Raw genomic sequence first — 17,181 nt, forward strand, 5'->3', positions numbered from 1 at the left:
ACCTTGAATCCTTTGGCTAAATTCATTTGTTCAATTAACAATATATATTGAGTCAGACCTTGGCTGGGCTCTGGATAAAATGGGAAGCACAATTACTTTCTGAACACATAATGGAATAGTAGATAGCCATTCAAAATGATTGTGTAGTTCTGTATTTATTGATGTGGAAGATGTTCATTGTATTCTATGACAAGGGTAGGTTATAAATAATATTATATTATGAACCCAATAAAAATATATTTCAGGGGAAAAAGTCTGAAAAGTTCTACATCAAAACAAATGTAACAGTAGCTACTCCTGGACACTGTTTTTATAATTATTTGTATTTTTTAGTTTTCTGCAATGGATGTGTATTTGCTTATGTGGGAAACTATGTATGTAAGTAAATGAAATAATGATTAAAAGGAAAGGAAATAGGGCTTCCCTGGTGGCACAGTGGTTAAGAATCCACCTGCCAATGCAGGGGACACGGGTTCGAGCCCTGGTCCGGGAAGATCCCACATGCTGCGGAGCAACTAAGCCCGTGCACCACAACTACTGAGCCTGTGCTCTAGAGTCCGCGTGCCACAACTACTGAGCCTGCACTCTAGGGCCTGTGAGCCACAACTACTGAAGCCTGCGCGCCTAGAGGCCGTGCTCCGTAACAACAGATGCCACCGCAATGAGAAGCCTGCGCACCGCACTGAAGAGTAGCCCCCGCTGGCCACCCACGTGCAGCAACAAAGACAGGATGTGGCCAAAAATAAATAAATAAAATAAAATAAATTTTTTTAAAAAGGAAAGGAAATACATAAAATTAAGGCTGATGCTCTTTAAGGCAATCTGATTCACTTCTGACTGCAGTTGTCCCCTCTGTCCACCCCCCACTGGAGCCAGCCTTTCTGGGTCACTGTTTATTTATTTATTTGGCTGCGTCGGGTCTTAGTTATGGCACGTAGAATCTTCGTTGAGGCATGTAGGATCTTTCGTTGTGGCACGCGTGCTTCTCTCTAGTTGTGGCATGCGGAATCCACAGTGTGTAGGCTCAGTAGCCCTGCGGCATGTGGGATCTTAGTTCATTGACCAGGGACCAAACCCGAGTTCCCTGCACTGGAAGGCGGATTCTTAACCACTGGACCACCAGGGAAGTCCCTCTGGGTCACTTTTTAAAGTCCAGCCTGTAAGGAACTGTTGGATTGGAAGCCAGGAGAGCCCCACTGTAACAGGCAGGGAGCCAGGCTAGGAATGTGAAACAGTGAGAATGTGAAACAGGCTGAGCCATTTCAGGGTGCTCTTAAAATATGAAAAAATGACTTTTTCCATTCCAAAAATAATTCAGGAAGTCAAGTCTTGGGAGGAAGCTTCAGTCTAACAGTGAAATCTGGGAAAGGTACAGGAAGTACACAACTTGAAAGAAATATTGCAAAGATTTCTTTTGCCTTACAACATTCAGCAGACTATGGCTGTTTCTGTGATTATTTTTATAGATTAAGAGGGCCCAAAAAATAGTATCTCACTGGGTACATTCATCTTCCCAACCATTCTAAGACATGGCACCAGATCTGTCTTTGTTGCCGTCGAACCATTCAAAGCAGACTCTACATTAGCCTTTCTAGCCTGTGAAATAAAAAAAGCAGGAATTGCAGGGAAGTTTGTGCTCTGGGGGGGCACAGAGGACTTTTCTTCCACTGCTTTGCAATTTGGAAAGTTGCCATCCGTTAGGGTTCCACTCAAACAAGCTTTTTCCAGACCCCAGAACAAATTGTAGCCAGAAGCTCTGCTCTTTGTCAGGAGGCAATTGCAGCCCAGACTTAGCCAGGATCTTGCCCTCTACTCTCAGAGAACAAGTTCACTTTATGTGTAGGGATCCTGGTTCTTCTTTTAACTGGGGATGGGACATAGCCCCTGGTTCTTTCCAGAGAGCCCCCAACTGTCCTGAGGTTTCTGTTTTGTTTTGGTTTTTAATAAATTTATTTTATTTATTTATTTTTGGCTGCATTTGGTCTTTGTTGCTGCACGTGGGCTTTCTCTAGCCGCAGCGAGCGGGGGAGCTACTCTTCATTGTGGTGCGCGGGCTTCTCATTGCAGTGGCTTCTCTTGTTGCGGAGCACAGGCTCTAGGCACATGGGCTTCAGTAGTTGTGGTGCACGGGCTCAATAGTTGTGGCGCACGGGCTCAGTAGTTGTGGCACATGGGCTTAGTTGCTCCAAAGCATGTGGGATCTTCCCAGACCAGGGCTCGAACCCATGTCCCCTGCATTGGCAGGAGGATTCTTAACCACTGCGCCACCAGGGAAGCCCGAGGTTTCTGTTTTGCTTTCACCATTGTCCAGGTTATATCTGATCTCTGGATATCACTTCTTCCTAGTATCAGTGATTGAAATGTTTCAGTCTTTTCTCTTCCCTTTTCCTTCTCTTTAGCCACTGTAGTTTAGTGAAGCAAAATAAATAGGCCTCTGTCTCCATTGTTGGAGACCCAGGCAATTAAACTTTTGAGGGGCTGCACACAAGTTAGTATTTCAGGGGAAAAAGTCTGAAAAGTTCTACATCAAAACAAATGTAACAGTAGCTACTCCTGGACACTGTTTTTATAATTATTTGTATTTTTTAGTTTTCTGCAATGGATGTGTATTTGCTTATGTGGGAAACTATGTATGTAAGTAAATGAAATAATGATTAAAAGGAAAGGAAATAGGGCTTCCCTGGTGGCACAGTGGTTAAGAATCCACCTGCCAATGCAGGGGACACGGGTTCGAGCCCTGGTCCGGGAAGATCCCACATGCTGCGGAGCAACTAAGCCCGTGCACCACAACTACTGAGCCTGTGCTCTAGAGTCCGCGTGCCACAACTACTGAGCCTGCACTCTAGGGCCTGTGAGCCACAACTACTGAAGCCTGCGCGCCTAGAGGCCGTGCTCCGTAACAACAGATGCCACCGCAATGAGAAGCCTGCGCACCGCACTGAAGAGTAGCCCCCGCTGGCCACCCACGTGCAGCAACAAAGACAGGATGTGGCCAAAAATAAATAAATAAAATAAAATAAATTTTTTTAAAAAGGAAAGGAAATACATAAAATTAAGGCTGATGCTCTTTAAGGCAATCTGATTCACTTCTGACTGCAGTTGTCCCCTCTGTCCACCCCCCACTGGAGCCAGCCTTTCTGGGTCACTGTTTATTTATTTATTTGGCTGCGTCGGGTCTTAGTTATGGCACGTAGAATCTTCGTTGAGGCATGTAGGATCTTTCGTTGTGGCACGCGTGCTTCTCTCTAGTTGTGGCATGCGGAATCCACAGTGTGTAGGCTCAGTAGCCCTGCGGCATGTGGGATCTTAGTTCATTGACCAGGGACCAAACCCGAGTTCCCTGCACTGGAAGGCGGATTCTTAACCACTGGACCACCAGGGAAGTCCCTCTGGGTCACTTTTTAAAGTCCAGCCTGTAAGGAACTGTTGGATTGGAAGCCAGGAGAGCCCCACTGTAACAGGCAGGGAGCCAGGCTAGGAATGTGAAACAGTGAGAATGTGAAACAGGCTGAGCCATTTCAGGGTGCTCTTAAAATATGAAAAAATGACTTTTTCCATTCCAAAAATAATTCAGGAAGTCAAGTCTTGGGAGGAAGCTTCAGTCTAACAGTGAAATCTGGGAAAGGTACAGGAAGTACACAACTTGAAAGAAATATTGCAAAGATTTCTTTTGCCTTACAACATTCAGCAGACTATGGCTGTTTCTGTGATTATTTTTATAGATTAAGAGGGCCCAAAAAATAGTATCTCACTGGGTACATTCATCTTCCCAACCATTCTAAGACATGGCACCAGATCTGTCTTTGTTGCCGTCGAACCATTCAAAGCAGACTCTACATTAGCCTTTCTAGCCTGTGAAATAAAAAAAGCAGGAATTGCAGGGAAGTTTGTGCTCTGGGGGGGCACAGAGGACTTTTCTTCCACTGCTTTGCAATTTGGAAAGTTGCCATCCGTTAGGGTTCCACTCAAACAAGCTTTTTCCAGACCCCAGAACAAATTGTAGCCAGAAGCTCTGCTCTTTGTCAGGAGGCAATTGCAGCCCAGACTTAGCCAGGATCTTGCCCTCTACTCTCAGAGAACAAGTTCACTTTATGTGTAGGGATCCTGGTTCTTCTTTTAACTGGGGATGGGACATAGCCCCTGGTTCTTTCCAGAAAGCCCCCAACTGTCCTGAGGTTTCTGTTTTGTTTTGGTTTTTAATAAATTTATTTTATTTATTTATTTTTGGCTGCATTTGGTCTTTGTTGCTGCACGTGGGCTTTCTCTAGCCGCAGCGAGCGGGGGAGCTACTCTTCATTGTGGTGCGCGGGCTTCTCATTGCAGTGGCTTCTCTTGTTGCGGAGCACAGGCTCTAGGCACATGGGCTTCAGTAGTTGTGGTGCACGGGCTCAATAGTTGTGGCGCACGGGCTCAGTAGTTGTGGCACATGGGCTTAGTTGCTCCAAAGCATGTGGGATCTTCCCAGACCAGGGCTCGAACCCATGTCCCCTGCATTGGCAGGAGGATTCTTAACCACTGCGCCACCAGGGAAGCCCGAGGTTTCTGTTTTGCTTTCACCATTGTCCAGGTTATATCTGATCTCTGGATATCACTTCTTCCTAGTATCAGTGATTGAAATGTTTCAGTCTTTTCTCTTCCCTTTTCCTTCTCTTTAGCCACTGTAGTTTAGTGAAGCAAAATAAATAGGCCTCTGTCTCCATTGTTGGAGACCCAGGCAATTAAACTTTTGAGGGGCTGCACACAAGTTAGAGATCTATGAACCCTCATAGGAAGTTAAAGCCAAGGCGCATGGTACCTATTTTGTGATCAGATATTGTTTTCCTTTGTTAGAGATCAACTTTCCTTCCTTTTAAGGCAAAGAATCCCTTATGCGAACCATCACAACAATCCCGATGACTACAAAGAGGATAATGCAACTGTTCTATATCTTGAATGTGGTGGTTCCACAACTGTATGGGGATTTTAAAACTCATAAAACTATCTCCGAAAAAGGCCGATTTTTACTGTACATAAATTATACCTCAATGGAGAACACCAACAACAATCTGGTTTAAGTAACATGCAAAAATGTGTAAGATACAATGTTAAAGCAGGGGGGAAAATGACAGCATCTACAGCTTACGTTGATATATGAATAAGGAGGAGGATATCAGGAGAATTTAAAACTGTGCTTTGTTGAATAAGGAGGTAATTTTCCCTTTCAAAAAAAATTTACTTGTAATTGATGCTATGAGTTTTTTGAGCTGTAAATACGTTTCAAAACTTAAAGAGGAGTGTTTATAAAATGTGTGGAGCTGAACACTTAAAATTAGTTCGTTTTATGCACTTTATATTATATATCAATTACAAAGTTTTTAAAGAAGCCTTAAAGAAAAGTTGCGGGTGGTGGTCACAAGAGTGTACATCCAAATGAAAAAAAAAATTCACCCAAATGAAAAAAAATTCATCCACTTAAAATTTATGCAGTCTACCGTATAGTACACCTTAATTTAAAAAATAACATAAATTTAAGTCTTCTGGCGATGTAGTGGACACGCGGTCAAAGCCCGACGGCGATGACCCAGACCCAGAACAGGCCTCCTGGAGCGCAGCCCACCCCCGCAGTACCTGCTCTAGCTTTGCCTGCGGCCGGGGCAACTGCAGGGGGCGCCCGAGCCTCTCGGGGGAGTTGCGACCCCGCAGAAAAACCCGCGACTCCCGGTAACCCGGGGCCTTGCGGCCCAAGTTGGGGAATGACGTGGGAGTCCCCGCCCGGGAGTCCCCGCCCCTCCGGCCCCAGCGGGTAGAGGAATCGCCGCCTCTGGCCACCCAGCCACACCACTCCCCGCCGGCCGCGCTGACGTCACCGCCCCGCCTCCCCGCCTCGCTCCGCCGTTCCCGCCCCACCCCCTTTCCCGGCTGGCGCCGCGGTGAGGCTGCTCGCTCTCGGCTTCTGTCTGTCGCCCCAAGATGGCGGACACAATGAACCGTTGCAGCGCCGGTTGGCCCTGAGGCGACCGTGAGGAGGACCGGTCTGCGAGACCACATAGTCCCGGCAGAAGAGTGTTGCACAAGCAGGAGGAGGAAGAGGAGGAGGCGGCCCGACTGTCGGCCGCTGTCTAGCCCGCCGCCGGCGCGGCGCCGCGCCCGCCCCGCCCGGGTCGGCCCCTCGGCAGCCCGCCCGTTCGCCGGGCTCCGCCCCGGCTCTGCGCCGCCGCCGCCTCCAGCAGCCGCCGCCATGAAGCTGACCGACAGCGTGCTGCGGAGCTTCCGCGTCGCCAAGGTGTTCCGCGAGAACTCGGACAAGATTAACTGCTTCGACTTCAGCCCCAACGGCGAGACCGTCATCTCGAGCAGCGACGACGACTCCATCGTGCTCTATGACTGCCAGGAGGGCAAGTGAGTGCACCGGTGGCCTTGGGCCCGGGTCTGAGTCCCTCCCGCCCTCCCCGTCGTGGTCCTGCGCTCCCCCCGCGGCCCGCCCTCTACCCCGGTCGGGCCCGCGGCCTGTATTGCACACGCTCCTGCCAGGGCCGCGTCACCTCCGAAGCCGTCCGGAGACCTTTTTTTTTTCTTTTAAAATAACGATAGCAATAATAGTAATCATGTTTTTGTTTTGTCTGTCTTCGCTCTCCTCATAGAGAGCCTTAGCATCTGTGGCCAAACCACACCTTGACCTTGACCTTTAAACGCAGGGTCCGCCCACCGCTGCCCCAGCTGGTAGGTTTTCCGCTCCTCTGAATCTGTCGAAGGTGCCAATCGGCTGTGGCCCCCGCGCAGAACCGCAGAGGCTGCTTTGCTGCTTCGTTCAGCAGCGGCAGCTCGCTCTCTCTGCCCTCGGCTCGGTGACCTCGATTCAGCCCTGGCACTTCACCCGTCCCCTGCCCCTCAGCTTCCCGCCGCCTTTCTGCCGGAAGGCCGCGTGGGTTGCACTTGTTAGCTGTCAGGATTTATTTGTTGCCTCTTTGGGCCCCCTGACTTTTTCTTTCTGGTCCAAATCATTCTCTTGCTCCCTCAGTCCCGATGCCCACGTTTATAGTTAACTTTTTACTTGCATCCGAAACTTTTCCTTTTTGCCAGACACCTGGCTGTCGCATCCCAACCTGAATGTGAACCTCCTAGTAGAACAAAGAAAGCATCGTCTAACAATTTCGTGTTTCTTCTTATACTTTTTAAAAAAAATTATACTTTATGGTTCGCTTGGACTTATCATAATTCCGAGTCTGATCATGACATTTCTTGGTTGTCCCAAGTCCTCTGGAGACTCACCACACCTGTATCTCTGCAAAATCTTAAAATCACAGCTTTTTGCCTTTTTCCCTGGGGACATGTCAGCTTCCCCTCACCCCCGCCCCCGACTTGCTTTTTCCAAATCCTTGATAAATTGTGATCTCCTTTTTGAATGCTTGGGTTTTTCTTTACCTTCTCTAGCTGTTCCTTTTGTCTGTTTCGTTTAAACCAATGTTCTCTATAAACTTTCTTTTGGAACTTGTCTCTTCATTTGTGAATTTGGTTATCTAAAGTAATGCTGTATTGGTCTGGGCTATATTGTTCTGCCCAATTTTTTCCCATTTGGGCTGTGGAAAAAGTATTATGTAACTGGCTCTGGATCTGCTTGCGGTATGTGGAAGAGTGGCCTATACTGGTGGTCCTGAGGGAAGAGAGAATTGTTAGCTGGACTGATGCTGAGAGATGTGAGTCAATGTTATTCATTTCATAGATGGGTTTTCGTCCAGGTCCGGCCACTTGCATTAGCCTGGAATATAGAGTAACGTATAAAGCTAGGGTGGAGATTGGGGTTGTGGGGTCCTGGAGCTAGAAGTAAATTGAAGCTGACTTGCTTGAAATGTTCAGTGCTTGTGCACAGATTAGAACCTCTCCTTGGATGAATTTGAGGATGGAGATGTATATCCTCATTCAAAGAAAATGAAGGTCGTGGCAGCATTTCTTCACAGTTTGTCTCCAAATACTGCATAATTTCCGTGGTTGGTAGGAATGACATTGACGTGAAGGCTGTCTTGTTAAAAGTAAAATGTTAATTTTATAACATAATGCAGTTTATTCATTCATGTAGCATTTTTACATAATTACACACTTGCAGAAAAGTTATAGCATTGTTTCAAAGAACTCCCAGGATCCAGTAATTGGTTACATTTTGCTCTGTTTGCTTTGTCATTCTCTGTAGATATATATATATATATATATATATATATATATATATATATGTATGCACACACACACACATATATATATATTTTTTTTTTCTTTCCGTGAACCATTAGAGAGTAATTTGGAGGTATCAAGCCCCTTTATCCTAAACACTTCAGCATGGATTTCCTAAGCACAAGGACGTTTTCTTAGGTAACCAGAGTACAGTTATGCAAATTAGGGAATTTAACATTGATACAGTAGTATACAGCACACGCTTTAAAATATTCGTATGGATTAATTGTGACCTTGTTTCATTGTGATCTGTGGTCAGAGAGTGACCTGATAGGAGACCTGGGTTCTAGTTTGGCCTTGTGACCAGGTATGTGACATTGGTCAGATCACTTCTCTGGCCTCTAGGAGTCCGTGATCCTAAGTGGTAATGTGAAGAAAAAATTTGCCACTAGTGTAGGTCAAACCAACATTGGAAGAAAAGTAACATTTTCTTGGAAGGCACAGTATCTGTATTAGATGGTACTAATGTTGGGAGTTTGAAAATGGCTAAAACAAGATTCTTTATGCTTAATATTTTCCATGTGTACTGTTCATTTAAACTTTCTTTGTAATAGAGTTCATCCATTGAGTGATTTTTTAAAATTTTTTTAATTTTAATTTTTTGACTGTACTACATAGCATGTGGGATCTTAGCTCCCCAACCAGGGATCGAATCTGCAGTCCCTGCATTGGAAGCACAGAGTCTTAACCATTGGGCCTCCAGGGACATCCCGAGTGTTTTTTTTGGTTGTTTGTTTGTTTTAATTTGAAAGTATACAAAGGATATTATCTGTGGTAGGTGATGCGAATTATTCAGAGAGAAGGATTTAATATTATTTATTCGTACTTGATCACCAGAATCATAGTTTGTGCAGAGAAGCTTACCACAATATTCGTGAAAGAACGTTATGCATAAGCTCTGTAAGATCCTCTGAAATGGATGCATTAGGGTCTTGCTTTCAAACTAGGAAATGATATGAGGTAAAAGATTTATGTTATTAAGAACAAAATCTCAGGTTAATATTATGGATATATTTGGATATGGATATATTTGAGACAAATAGGCCGTATATAAGTGGAACTGAAAATTTTCCTTTAACATTGGTTCTTCAGGCTCTGTCTTCATTATTGTAAGGTAAATACTGAGATAAGTAAGCTTCTGTTTCCATTGGTAGGAGCAAAGTCAACTATCTTTTGAGGGCAAGCACACATTCACATGCACATTTACTCACTCACTGGTTACCACACAGTAACTACATGGCAGAACCCAGGGTGGTGGATTTGACAAGGTAGCATTCGCGCTGCTCTTTTTGTTTATCTGATCTTTCAGTAGAGGTAAAAATGTGGAAAATTCAGTGCATTTGGAGTGAGAAGTCTTGTTTGTAAATAGGTTTAATGTAGGGAAACCCTTACGTCACAAAAATTGAAAGTGCAAATGATTAAAGTTCCCTGAGTCATCTGATTGTTTAGCATCTAGGTTTCAAGAGGCTTTTACATTGAGAGGGTGACTTCTTTTTCATAAATTAAATTCTTGGTAAACATTAATATAGGATTTATGAAATTCTCCTATACTTAAATGTAGAATATTATGACGTTTTTGGTTAAATATTTTGCTGAGATCAGTTTCAGCTTGATCTTCAAGGTGCTATAGTAGAAGATAACATTTAAGGAACTTCAACAAATGGACTGATAACCTCTAGCTTAGAAATATGTGATTTTACATTTAAGTAAAGAGAAAAGAATCAATGACTAGTTTTGTTAGGGAGAGTGAGGTTTGCCTTGTAAAAGGTTCAGTAAGTGCTTTGGACCTGTAAGATAGAGAGGATGGAAATATTAGGTTATATTAGGAAAGGCAGTTTTGCATCTGGTTTCAGTTTTGATAAATCATTTCTTCTTAAAGGAAGAGCTTCTTTCCAAGTGAATGGCTTAAGTTCTGGCCTCATTGGTCTGGCGTATTCCCATTTTCCTCTTTCTTGTAAGTTACGACTTGTTTTGTGTGTCTTTCTTCCCAAATAGATGTACTTCTTCTCAAAGCTTACTTTTGAACCTTGTAGTAAAAGCTGATTTGAGCCCTCAGATTTACTTACACTTCCTAACTTTGGCATTTGGTATTCAGAGGTGAAAGGCTGTTGCACTTGATTGATTCTGTTTGTTTCCACCCTTTTGGAAGAAATTCTGTTTCTTTTCAGTGTTAGAGCTTACCAAGAATCTTCACCCTTCCCACATCATTCAAGTGCTTCTCTTTATATGAAGATCTTAGATTTTGGTGATGGAGGATTTTGATGGTTTTCTTTCTCTGTCCATTTCCTCATCAGACCAAAGAGAACCCTGTACAGTAAGAAATATGGCGTGGACCTCATCAGATACACTCATGCAGCAAACACAGTCGTTTACAGCTCTAACAAAATAGACGGTAAGCAAGCCTTCTCTCTAGGAAGTTATGGTTATGGTTTCCTTTGTTAAATCGTTCATGGAATCTTTGTGAGTACTTCTGTTTGGTTATAGTTACTTTAAATTTTCCTATGATGTTAGCTGTGCTAACATTGTTATGACTGAAGGGATGCTGGAAGCAAGCAAGCCATTAGTACCTTTGAAGGACTTGAAACTGAGTATGAAAGGTCTCCAGTGTAGAGTGGAGAGTGGAAATAGGAAGCCACGAATTGTATTTATGGTTTGAACTTCTTGAAACTTGAATACTTTTAGAAGAAATAAAAGGAAAGATTACTTGACAGCAAGTGGTAAACAATGCTACCTTCCCGTTCAAAATATATAGATTTGAGAAGTTTTACAGATGCTTGTGTTATGGTAGTTTAGCAGACCTTAGAAGAGTTTTTGGTGTGTGCCCGACCATTTATGGTCTGTGTCACAAAGGACAGTATACTGACCTTAGTTATCTTTGATTCCAGGGACACTTTTTGATTTGAATTTTATCCCTTTTTCCTTTTATTTATTTATCTTATTTTTTTGGCCACACTGCACACATGTGAGTGAGATCTTAGTTCCCCAACCAGGGATCAAACCCGCGGCCCCTGCATTGGCAGCACGGAGTCTTAGCCACTGGACCACCAGGGAAGTCTCTTTCTTTTTCCTTTTAAATAAAGTTAATGTCTTTGAAGAATAAAGACTTATTTTTAGAAATTAAACTTGTGAATGTCTTTCTCTAATAAAGGATCTCTGCCTTTATCTGCTTTTCCCCTGGGATAAGTCATTCTCAGTTGACAGATTGTCTTGGAATTGAGCTATAACACTTTCATGTTAGGACTCTTTTTTTTTTTTTTTTTTTTTTTTAACTTATCTCACTGACTTATTGATTGTATTGCTTAGACCACTATTTTGGTTATGCCTATCTCAGAGCAGATGGGTAGAAGTCTTTTTTTTTTTTTAATGAGACTTTTCTACCTGTACTTGATTTTTAGTAAGTATATCATTTATACTTTTCATGCCTCTATTTCAGAAGTGGTTTTCTAAGTAAGCAGTGCAATTGATGCTTTTGGACAAGAATATAAAACAGGATCTTGAAGAAATATATCTCTGTCATCATCTGAATTAATGGTATATTTCTTCTATTGGGGTATATTTCTTCTGTTGGGGTGTTTTTCTGGGTGATTAAATGAGGATTCTCCAAATATGGTGCAAGATGAGGCAAATGTGTGGCAGTTGCAGCTTTGCTGCCAGGCCTCTGCTGTGAGGATGTTGCCTTTCCTGTCTCGAGTGCATCCATCCTGAAGAGTTCCTCCAGCGCTCCGTATCATTTTGCCTGATTCCAGGCTGAGGTAGTAGTTTGTACAGTTTGAGGGTCTATGATACCACCCGGTACAGGAGATAACTGTACAGGCCACTGCCTTGCCAGGAACAGTGCGCCAGCTACCGAGTGGGGCGGAGAGGATGGCGACGCCCTGCTCATCTCTGGGAAAACCAGGTAATGGGGAGGAAGTCTTTTTCTGCTTAGGGAAGGTGAGTAGTTCCTAGCAATAGAACAACCAGGAATACTTTATAGTTGTCATTCGAGAACTTTGAAGATGTTTTCAAGGAAAACCATGTTTAGTTTTGGAACATACAAAGAGTGCCTTTTTCCCTCTCCCAGGTTAAATGCCCTCTTATTAGTACCCCTGTGAACTACTGGGATGACTTGGTGCTTTCAGCCTCTTTGTTCCTGTGTTGTGTTTGCCTCCAGAATGTTCTTTCTATGCTTTCCTTTCTGTATTTTGGCCCCATTTTCTATTACCTTTTTGTCAACAATTGTTTCTTATTCCTAGTCTTTTCAGGGGCATTGTACTTTCCAGTTCTGTTCTTTATGGCACTTCATTCCCTTCCCACCACCATCATTTTTTGTTTTACTTTTTCAGAAGGAATCATTTGGTTTTTAAGAGTATTTGTCTTATTTTCCCCAAGCACAAATCTCTGTGATTATTTCTTTCTTGGATATTGTCAAATTCTCACTGCTATGACTTGGTATAGTTCATGACTTTGATTTTTAAATGTCTTGTGATCTTTTTAACCTAAATTTTCTCATTTCTCCTTTTGGCCACTTTATAATTCACTTTTCCTGCATAAGGGACCATTGGATAGTTGGTTAATTAGAAAAGAAGTAGTAGAACATTACTTCTCTTTCCATTTTATTTAGTTTTTTATTTTTCATTTTATTTAGTTTTAATGTAAATTGTGTATCCAGTTTACATTCAGATGAGGTGAGGGTTGGGTTGACATGCTGTTGGAGAACGCTGGAGAAAAGTATCTTATGCCAGAGTCCAGCCTGATCCTCAGCTCAGCGTGGCTGTTTAATTCTTTGAGTCTGTTTCCTCAGTAGCCATATGTTTTTCTTTAAGGTTTGCCATTCTGTGGGCATTAAAACTGTTGTGAGTTTTTTTTTTGGGGGGGGGCGCATATTTGCAGGACAAGTTTCATTGTAACTATGTAGAAGCCAAAGATTGACAGCAATAGTGATTTTAAACATTGCTTTATATGCTGTCAACTTGAGAACTCTGCTTTTGAATTACATGAAATCTCTAGTCCCGTGAAAAGTAGTTATTCACTATAATTTATTCATACCTTGCTTGGGTTATGGAAAACAATTCTTTGACCTTGTCTTTTCAAGATGAAAATGCAAAGTAAATTCCTTTAAAAATAGTAGGATATCATCATGCCTTATTTATCTTCTTACAGATACTATCCGTTACCTGTCCTTGCATGACAACAAATACATCAGATACTTTCCTGGACATAACAAAAGGTAAGACGCAAGTGTTACAGAAGTAGATAGTTCTTTTATCCCTGAGGTTATCCAGAGAATGAAAGAGTGGAGAGATTTTATTAGTGAACTGAAGCTAGTTTCTCACCGCTGTTTGGCATACCTCTTAATCTTCTCTTGTTAACCTTCCCTAAACAGTCAACTCATGATTAATTGAGGTTGTAGAGGCCAAGGGTAGGACTTCATAGATAAACCGAAACCTCAGTTAAAACATTAATAGGAAGAATGTGGATTAAAGATATTCAGTGGAAACCTATGTAGTAAAAATAACATTTGGCATTTAGGGATCCCAAATATCAGACATCCCTTAATGAAAGTACATTTACATGTTTGAGGCCTTCCAGTATAGGTGGCCCCCATTTCAGCATGCCCCTGCTCTACATAAACGTGTTCCACACCAAGAGCTTAATGAGGATGTAAAAAAAAAATTAAAATTGTTTGCTTCCCTGGTGGCACAGTGGCTAAGAATCCGCCTGCCAATTCAGGGGACATGGGTTCGAGCCCTGGTCTGGGAAGATCCCACATGCCGTGGAGCAGCTAAGCCCATGCGCCACAACCACTGAGCCTGCACTCTATAGCCCGCGAGTCACAACTACTGAGCCTGCGTGCCACAACTACTGAAGCCCACGTCCCTAGAGCCCATGCTCCGCAAAATAGAAGTCACAGCAGTGAAAAGTCCGCACACCGCAACAAAGAGTAGCTCCCCGCTTATTGCAGCTAAAGAAAGCCCACGCGCAGCAACAAAGACCCAACGCAGCCAAAAATAAATAAATAAATTTATTAAAAAATAATAATAAAAAAATTGTCCTTTCATGCTTTCTGAAAGTCAAGAAACTTGTTTCCTTATTTTTTTTTTAAGGTGTATATTTATTTATTTTTTGGCTGCGTTGGGTCTGTTGCTGCGCGTGGGCTTTCTAGTTGCGGCGCTCGGGGGCTACTCTTCCTTGCGGTGCGCAGGTTTCTCATTGCGGTGTCTTCTCTTGTTGCGGAGCACAGGGTATAGGCGCGTGAGCTTCAGTAGTTGCGGTGCATGGGCTCTAGGGCATGAGGGCTTCAGTATTTGTGGCGTGCAAGCTCAGTAGTTGTGGCTTGTGGGCTCTAGGGTGCAGGCTCAGTAGTTGTGGCGCACGGGCTTAGTTGCTCCATGGTATGTGGGATCTTCTCAGACCAGGGATTGAACCCGTGTCCCCTGCATTGGCAGGCAGATTCTTAACCACTGGGCCACCAGGGAAGTCCCCCTTATTCTGTTCTGTAATGCAGGTTGCTTCTCTCTGTCTCTTATCCCAATTCCCCTGGTATTTTTCCTCCAATTTTTCAAGTTTGGGCTGAATGTTAAACACATTTTCCCTTGGATGATATATTAATCATTGGTGCTTTCCTTTGCAAATGTACAGTAACCCTGTATAGCTTGGAGTGGTTCAGAGCCCTGGCAGGAGGTAGACTGAGCGCACTGTTTTCAGCTGCACTTCTGATTGGGCAAGGGCATTTCTGTGTTGCTGAAGATAAGAGGTGGCAGCTGTTGGTTACTGTGTAGTTCAAAGAATGGCTTGTGACAAGTAGATGTTTTTGCTTGTTTATAGTCAAATTAATGTTCACAAATATACTGTCTGTAATTAAGAGTTGATTGCAGTTGTTTGAAATTCTATCCAATCTTCCCAGTTGCCCAATCTCTTGACCTCCTGACCTCCTGATTCTTTTTTTTTAAATATATATAAATTTATTTTATTTTTATTTATTTTTGGCTGTGTTGGGTCTTTGCTTTCTCTAGTTGCAGCGAGCAGGGGCTACTCTTTGTTGTGCGGGCTTCTCATTGCGGTGGCCTCTCCTGCTGCAGAGCACGGCCTCTAGGGGCGCGGGCGTCAGCAGTCGTGGCTTGCGGGCTCTAGAGCGCAGGCTCAGTAGCTGTGGCGCACAGGCCTAGTTGCTCCGTGGCATGTGGGATCTTCTCGGACCAGGGCTTGAACCCGTGTGTCCTGCATTGGCAGGTGGATTCTTAACCACTGCGCCACCAGGGAAGCCCTTGATTCTTAATAGATGACTTTGTTCTTCCTTTTTTGAGAAAATCAAGGCCATCCAAAATGAGTTCAACTCCTATCTCTTTCACCTAAACTCCTCTCTTCCTTAGAACACTTTCCCTGAGAAAGAAGTAGCCTTTTCTTCTTTGAGAAAACCAACCCCTCTGTTTCTACTTCCGTCTCCTTACTGGACTTTGCTGCCCACAAACTTAGTCGGTCTTCTACATTTATTTATTTTTATTTATTTTATTTTTGGCTGCGTTGCGTCTTCGTTGCTGCACGTGGGCTTTCTCTAGTTGTGGTGAGCGGGAGCTACTCTTCACTGTGGTGCGCAGGCTTCTTATTGCGATGGCTTCTCTTGTTGTGGAGCACGGGCTCTAGGTGCGCGGGCTTCAGTAGTTGTGGCCCTCGGGCTCAATGGTCGTGGCTCACGGGCTCTAGAGCGCAGGCTCAGTAGTTGGCGGTGCACGGGCTTAGTTGCTCCGTGGCATGTGGGATCTTCCCCGGGCCGGGGCTTGAACCCGGCAGGTGGATTCTTAACCACTGTGCCACCAGGGAAGCCCTACTCACCAGGGGAGCCCTACTTGGTTTTATCTTCCTTATCTTAAATTTATTTCTTGAGCATGTCACCCACTTCTTTTCACTGTCAAACATAAAAGAATAATCTGCATATTCCCTTTTCCACCTCCTCATACTCATTCACTGTTTAACTCACTCATCCAAGCCAAGCTGTTTACTCCCCTTTCCCTGCTGCCTCCAGGTAAAATCCACTGCCTGGGGGTATTTTTGGTGCTTAACCTCTCAGTAAAACTTTTTTTTTCCTTTGACTTCTCATCTTGGTTCTGTTTTTGCTATTTTTTGCCTCTCTTTCTCTTTTTGACTCTAAACAAGGTTCTACCCTAGCTTTTTTCTCCTCCTCTTGGTATTTGGGCCATCACTGATTTCATTCACCTCAGATAGCTTCCCAAATCAGTATTTTCAGCCCATGATTTCCAGACTCAACTTCTACCTACAGGTCCAATACTCCATCCATCGTTAAATTCCTTGGGCCAGCTCCTCTGTCTGCCTCATGTTTCTTCACCTCTGTCCCTTCCAATTCTACCAACTCAAAGACTCTGTTACCTGTTCACTACTTTTTTCCTGCCTTCACATCCAGTGAGTTGTTAAATCCTGTTGATTCTACTTAGGTTTAACCTCATGTGTCATTCTGCTCCATACACCTTTGCTTCTGTCGTAGCTCAGGTAAATTATTGTCAACTCCTAATCTCCCCATCCCTCAGCATCCTGCTTTTGCACCCTGTTTTTACAGTTCTGACCACAGCCTCCCTCAAGGAGCCTTGTAGTCAGATTCTTTTCCCTCTGCCTGACCCATTTTCCCAGTGTTATCTCCCACCATTCCAGTTGAAGTCAACTCTGGGCTGCTTCCTGAACTGCCTCATGCCTTCCTATCTGGCAACTTCCAGAAAGGCCACTCCCATTGAAACCCTGTTCACCACAGGTGCTGCTTCTTCCTGAAAGCCTTCTCTGACCCTCTCTTGGAGTTGTCTGGACTAGACAGTTAAGCTTCCTTAGAGTTGAAGTCTTGTTCCTCCTCCTATTCCCTCTACCTCTCATCGTAGAGCCTTGTGCCAAGATAGACTTCCTCTGAGCTTTTTTTTTTTTTTTTTTTTTTGCAGTACGCAGGCTTCTCACTGTTGTGGCCTCTCCCGTTGCGGGGCACAGGCTCCGGGCGCGCAG

The 17,181-nt window shown here is 43.8% G+C and overlaps 1 protein-coding gene across 1 annotated transcript in view; it reads left to right on the forward strand.

Moving 5' to 3' along the window:
• Positions 1–6,147: 6,147 nt before the first annotated feature.
• Positions 6,148–17,181, forward strand: part of WDR82 (WD repeat domain 82) — an 18,170-nt gene continuing 7,136 nt past the window's right edge. The window contains exons 1-3 of the mRNA XM_024123947.3: positions 6,148–6,378; positions 10,497–10,594; positions 13,345–13,411. Of these exons, the coding sequence (XP_023979715.1) occupies positions 6,218–6,378; positions 10,497–10,594; positions 13,345–13,411 (326 nt within the window). The 5' untranslated portion in view covers positions 6,148–6,217. The remainder of the gene's footprint in view (positions 6,379–10,496; positions 10,595–13,344; positions 13,412–17,181) is intronic.

Source organism: Physeter macrocephalus, chromosome 18 (genome assembly GCF_002837175.3).
Source record: "Physeter macrocephalus isolate SW-GA chromosome 18, ASM283717v5, whole genome shotgun sequence".
Classification (NCBI taxonomy): Eukaryota; Metazoa; Chordata; class Mammalia; order Artiodactyla; family Physeteridae; genus Physeter; species Physeter macrocephalus.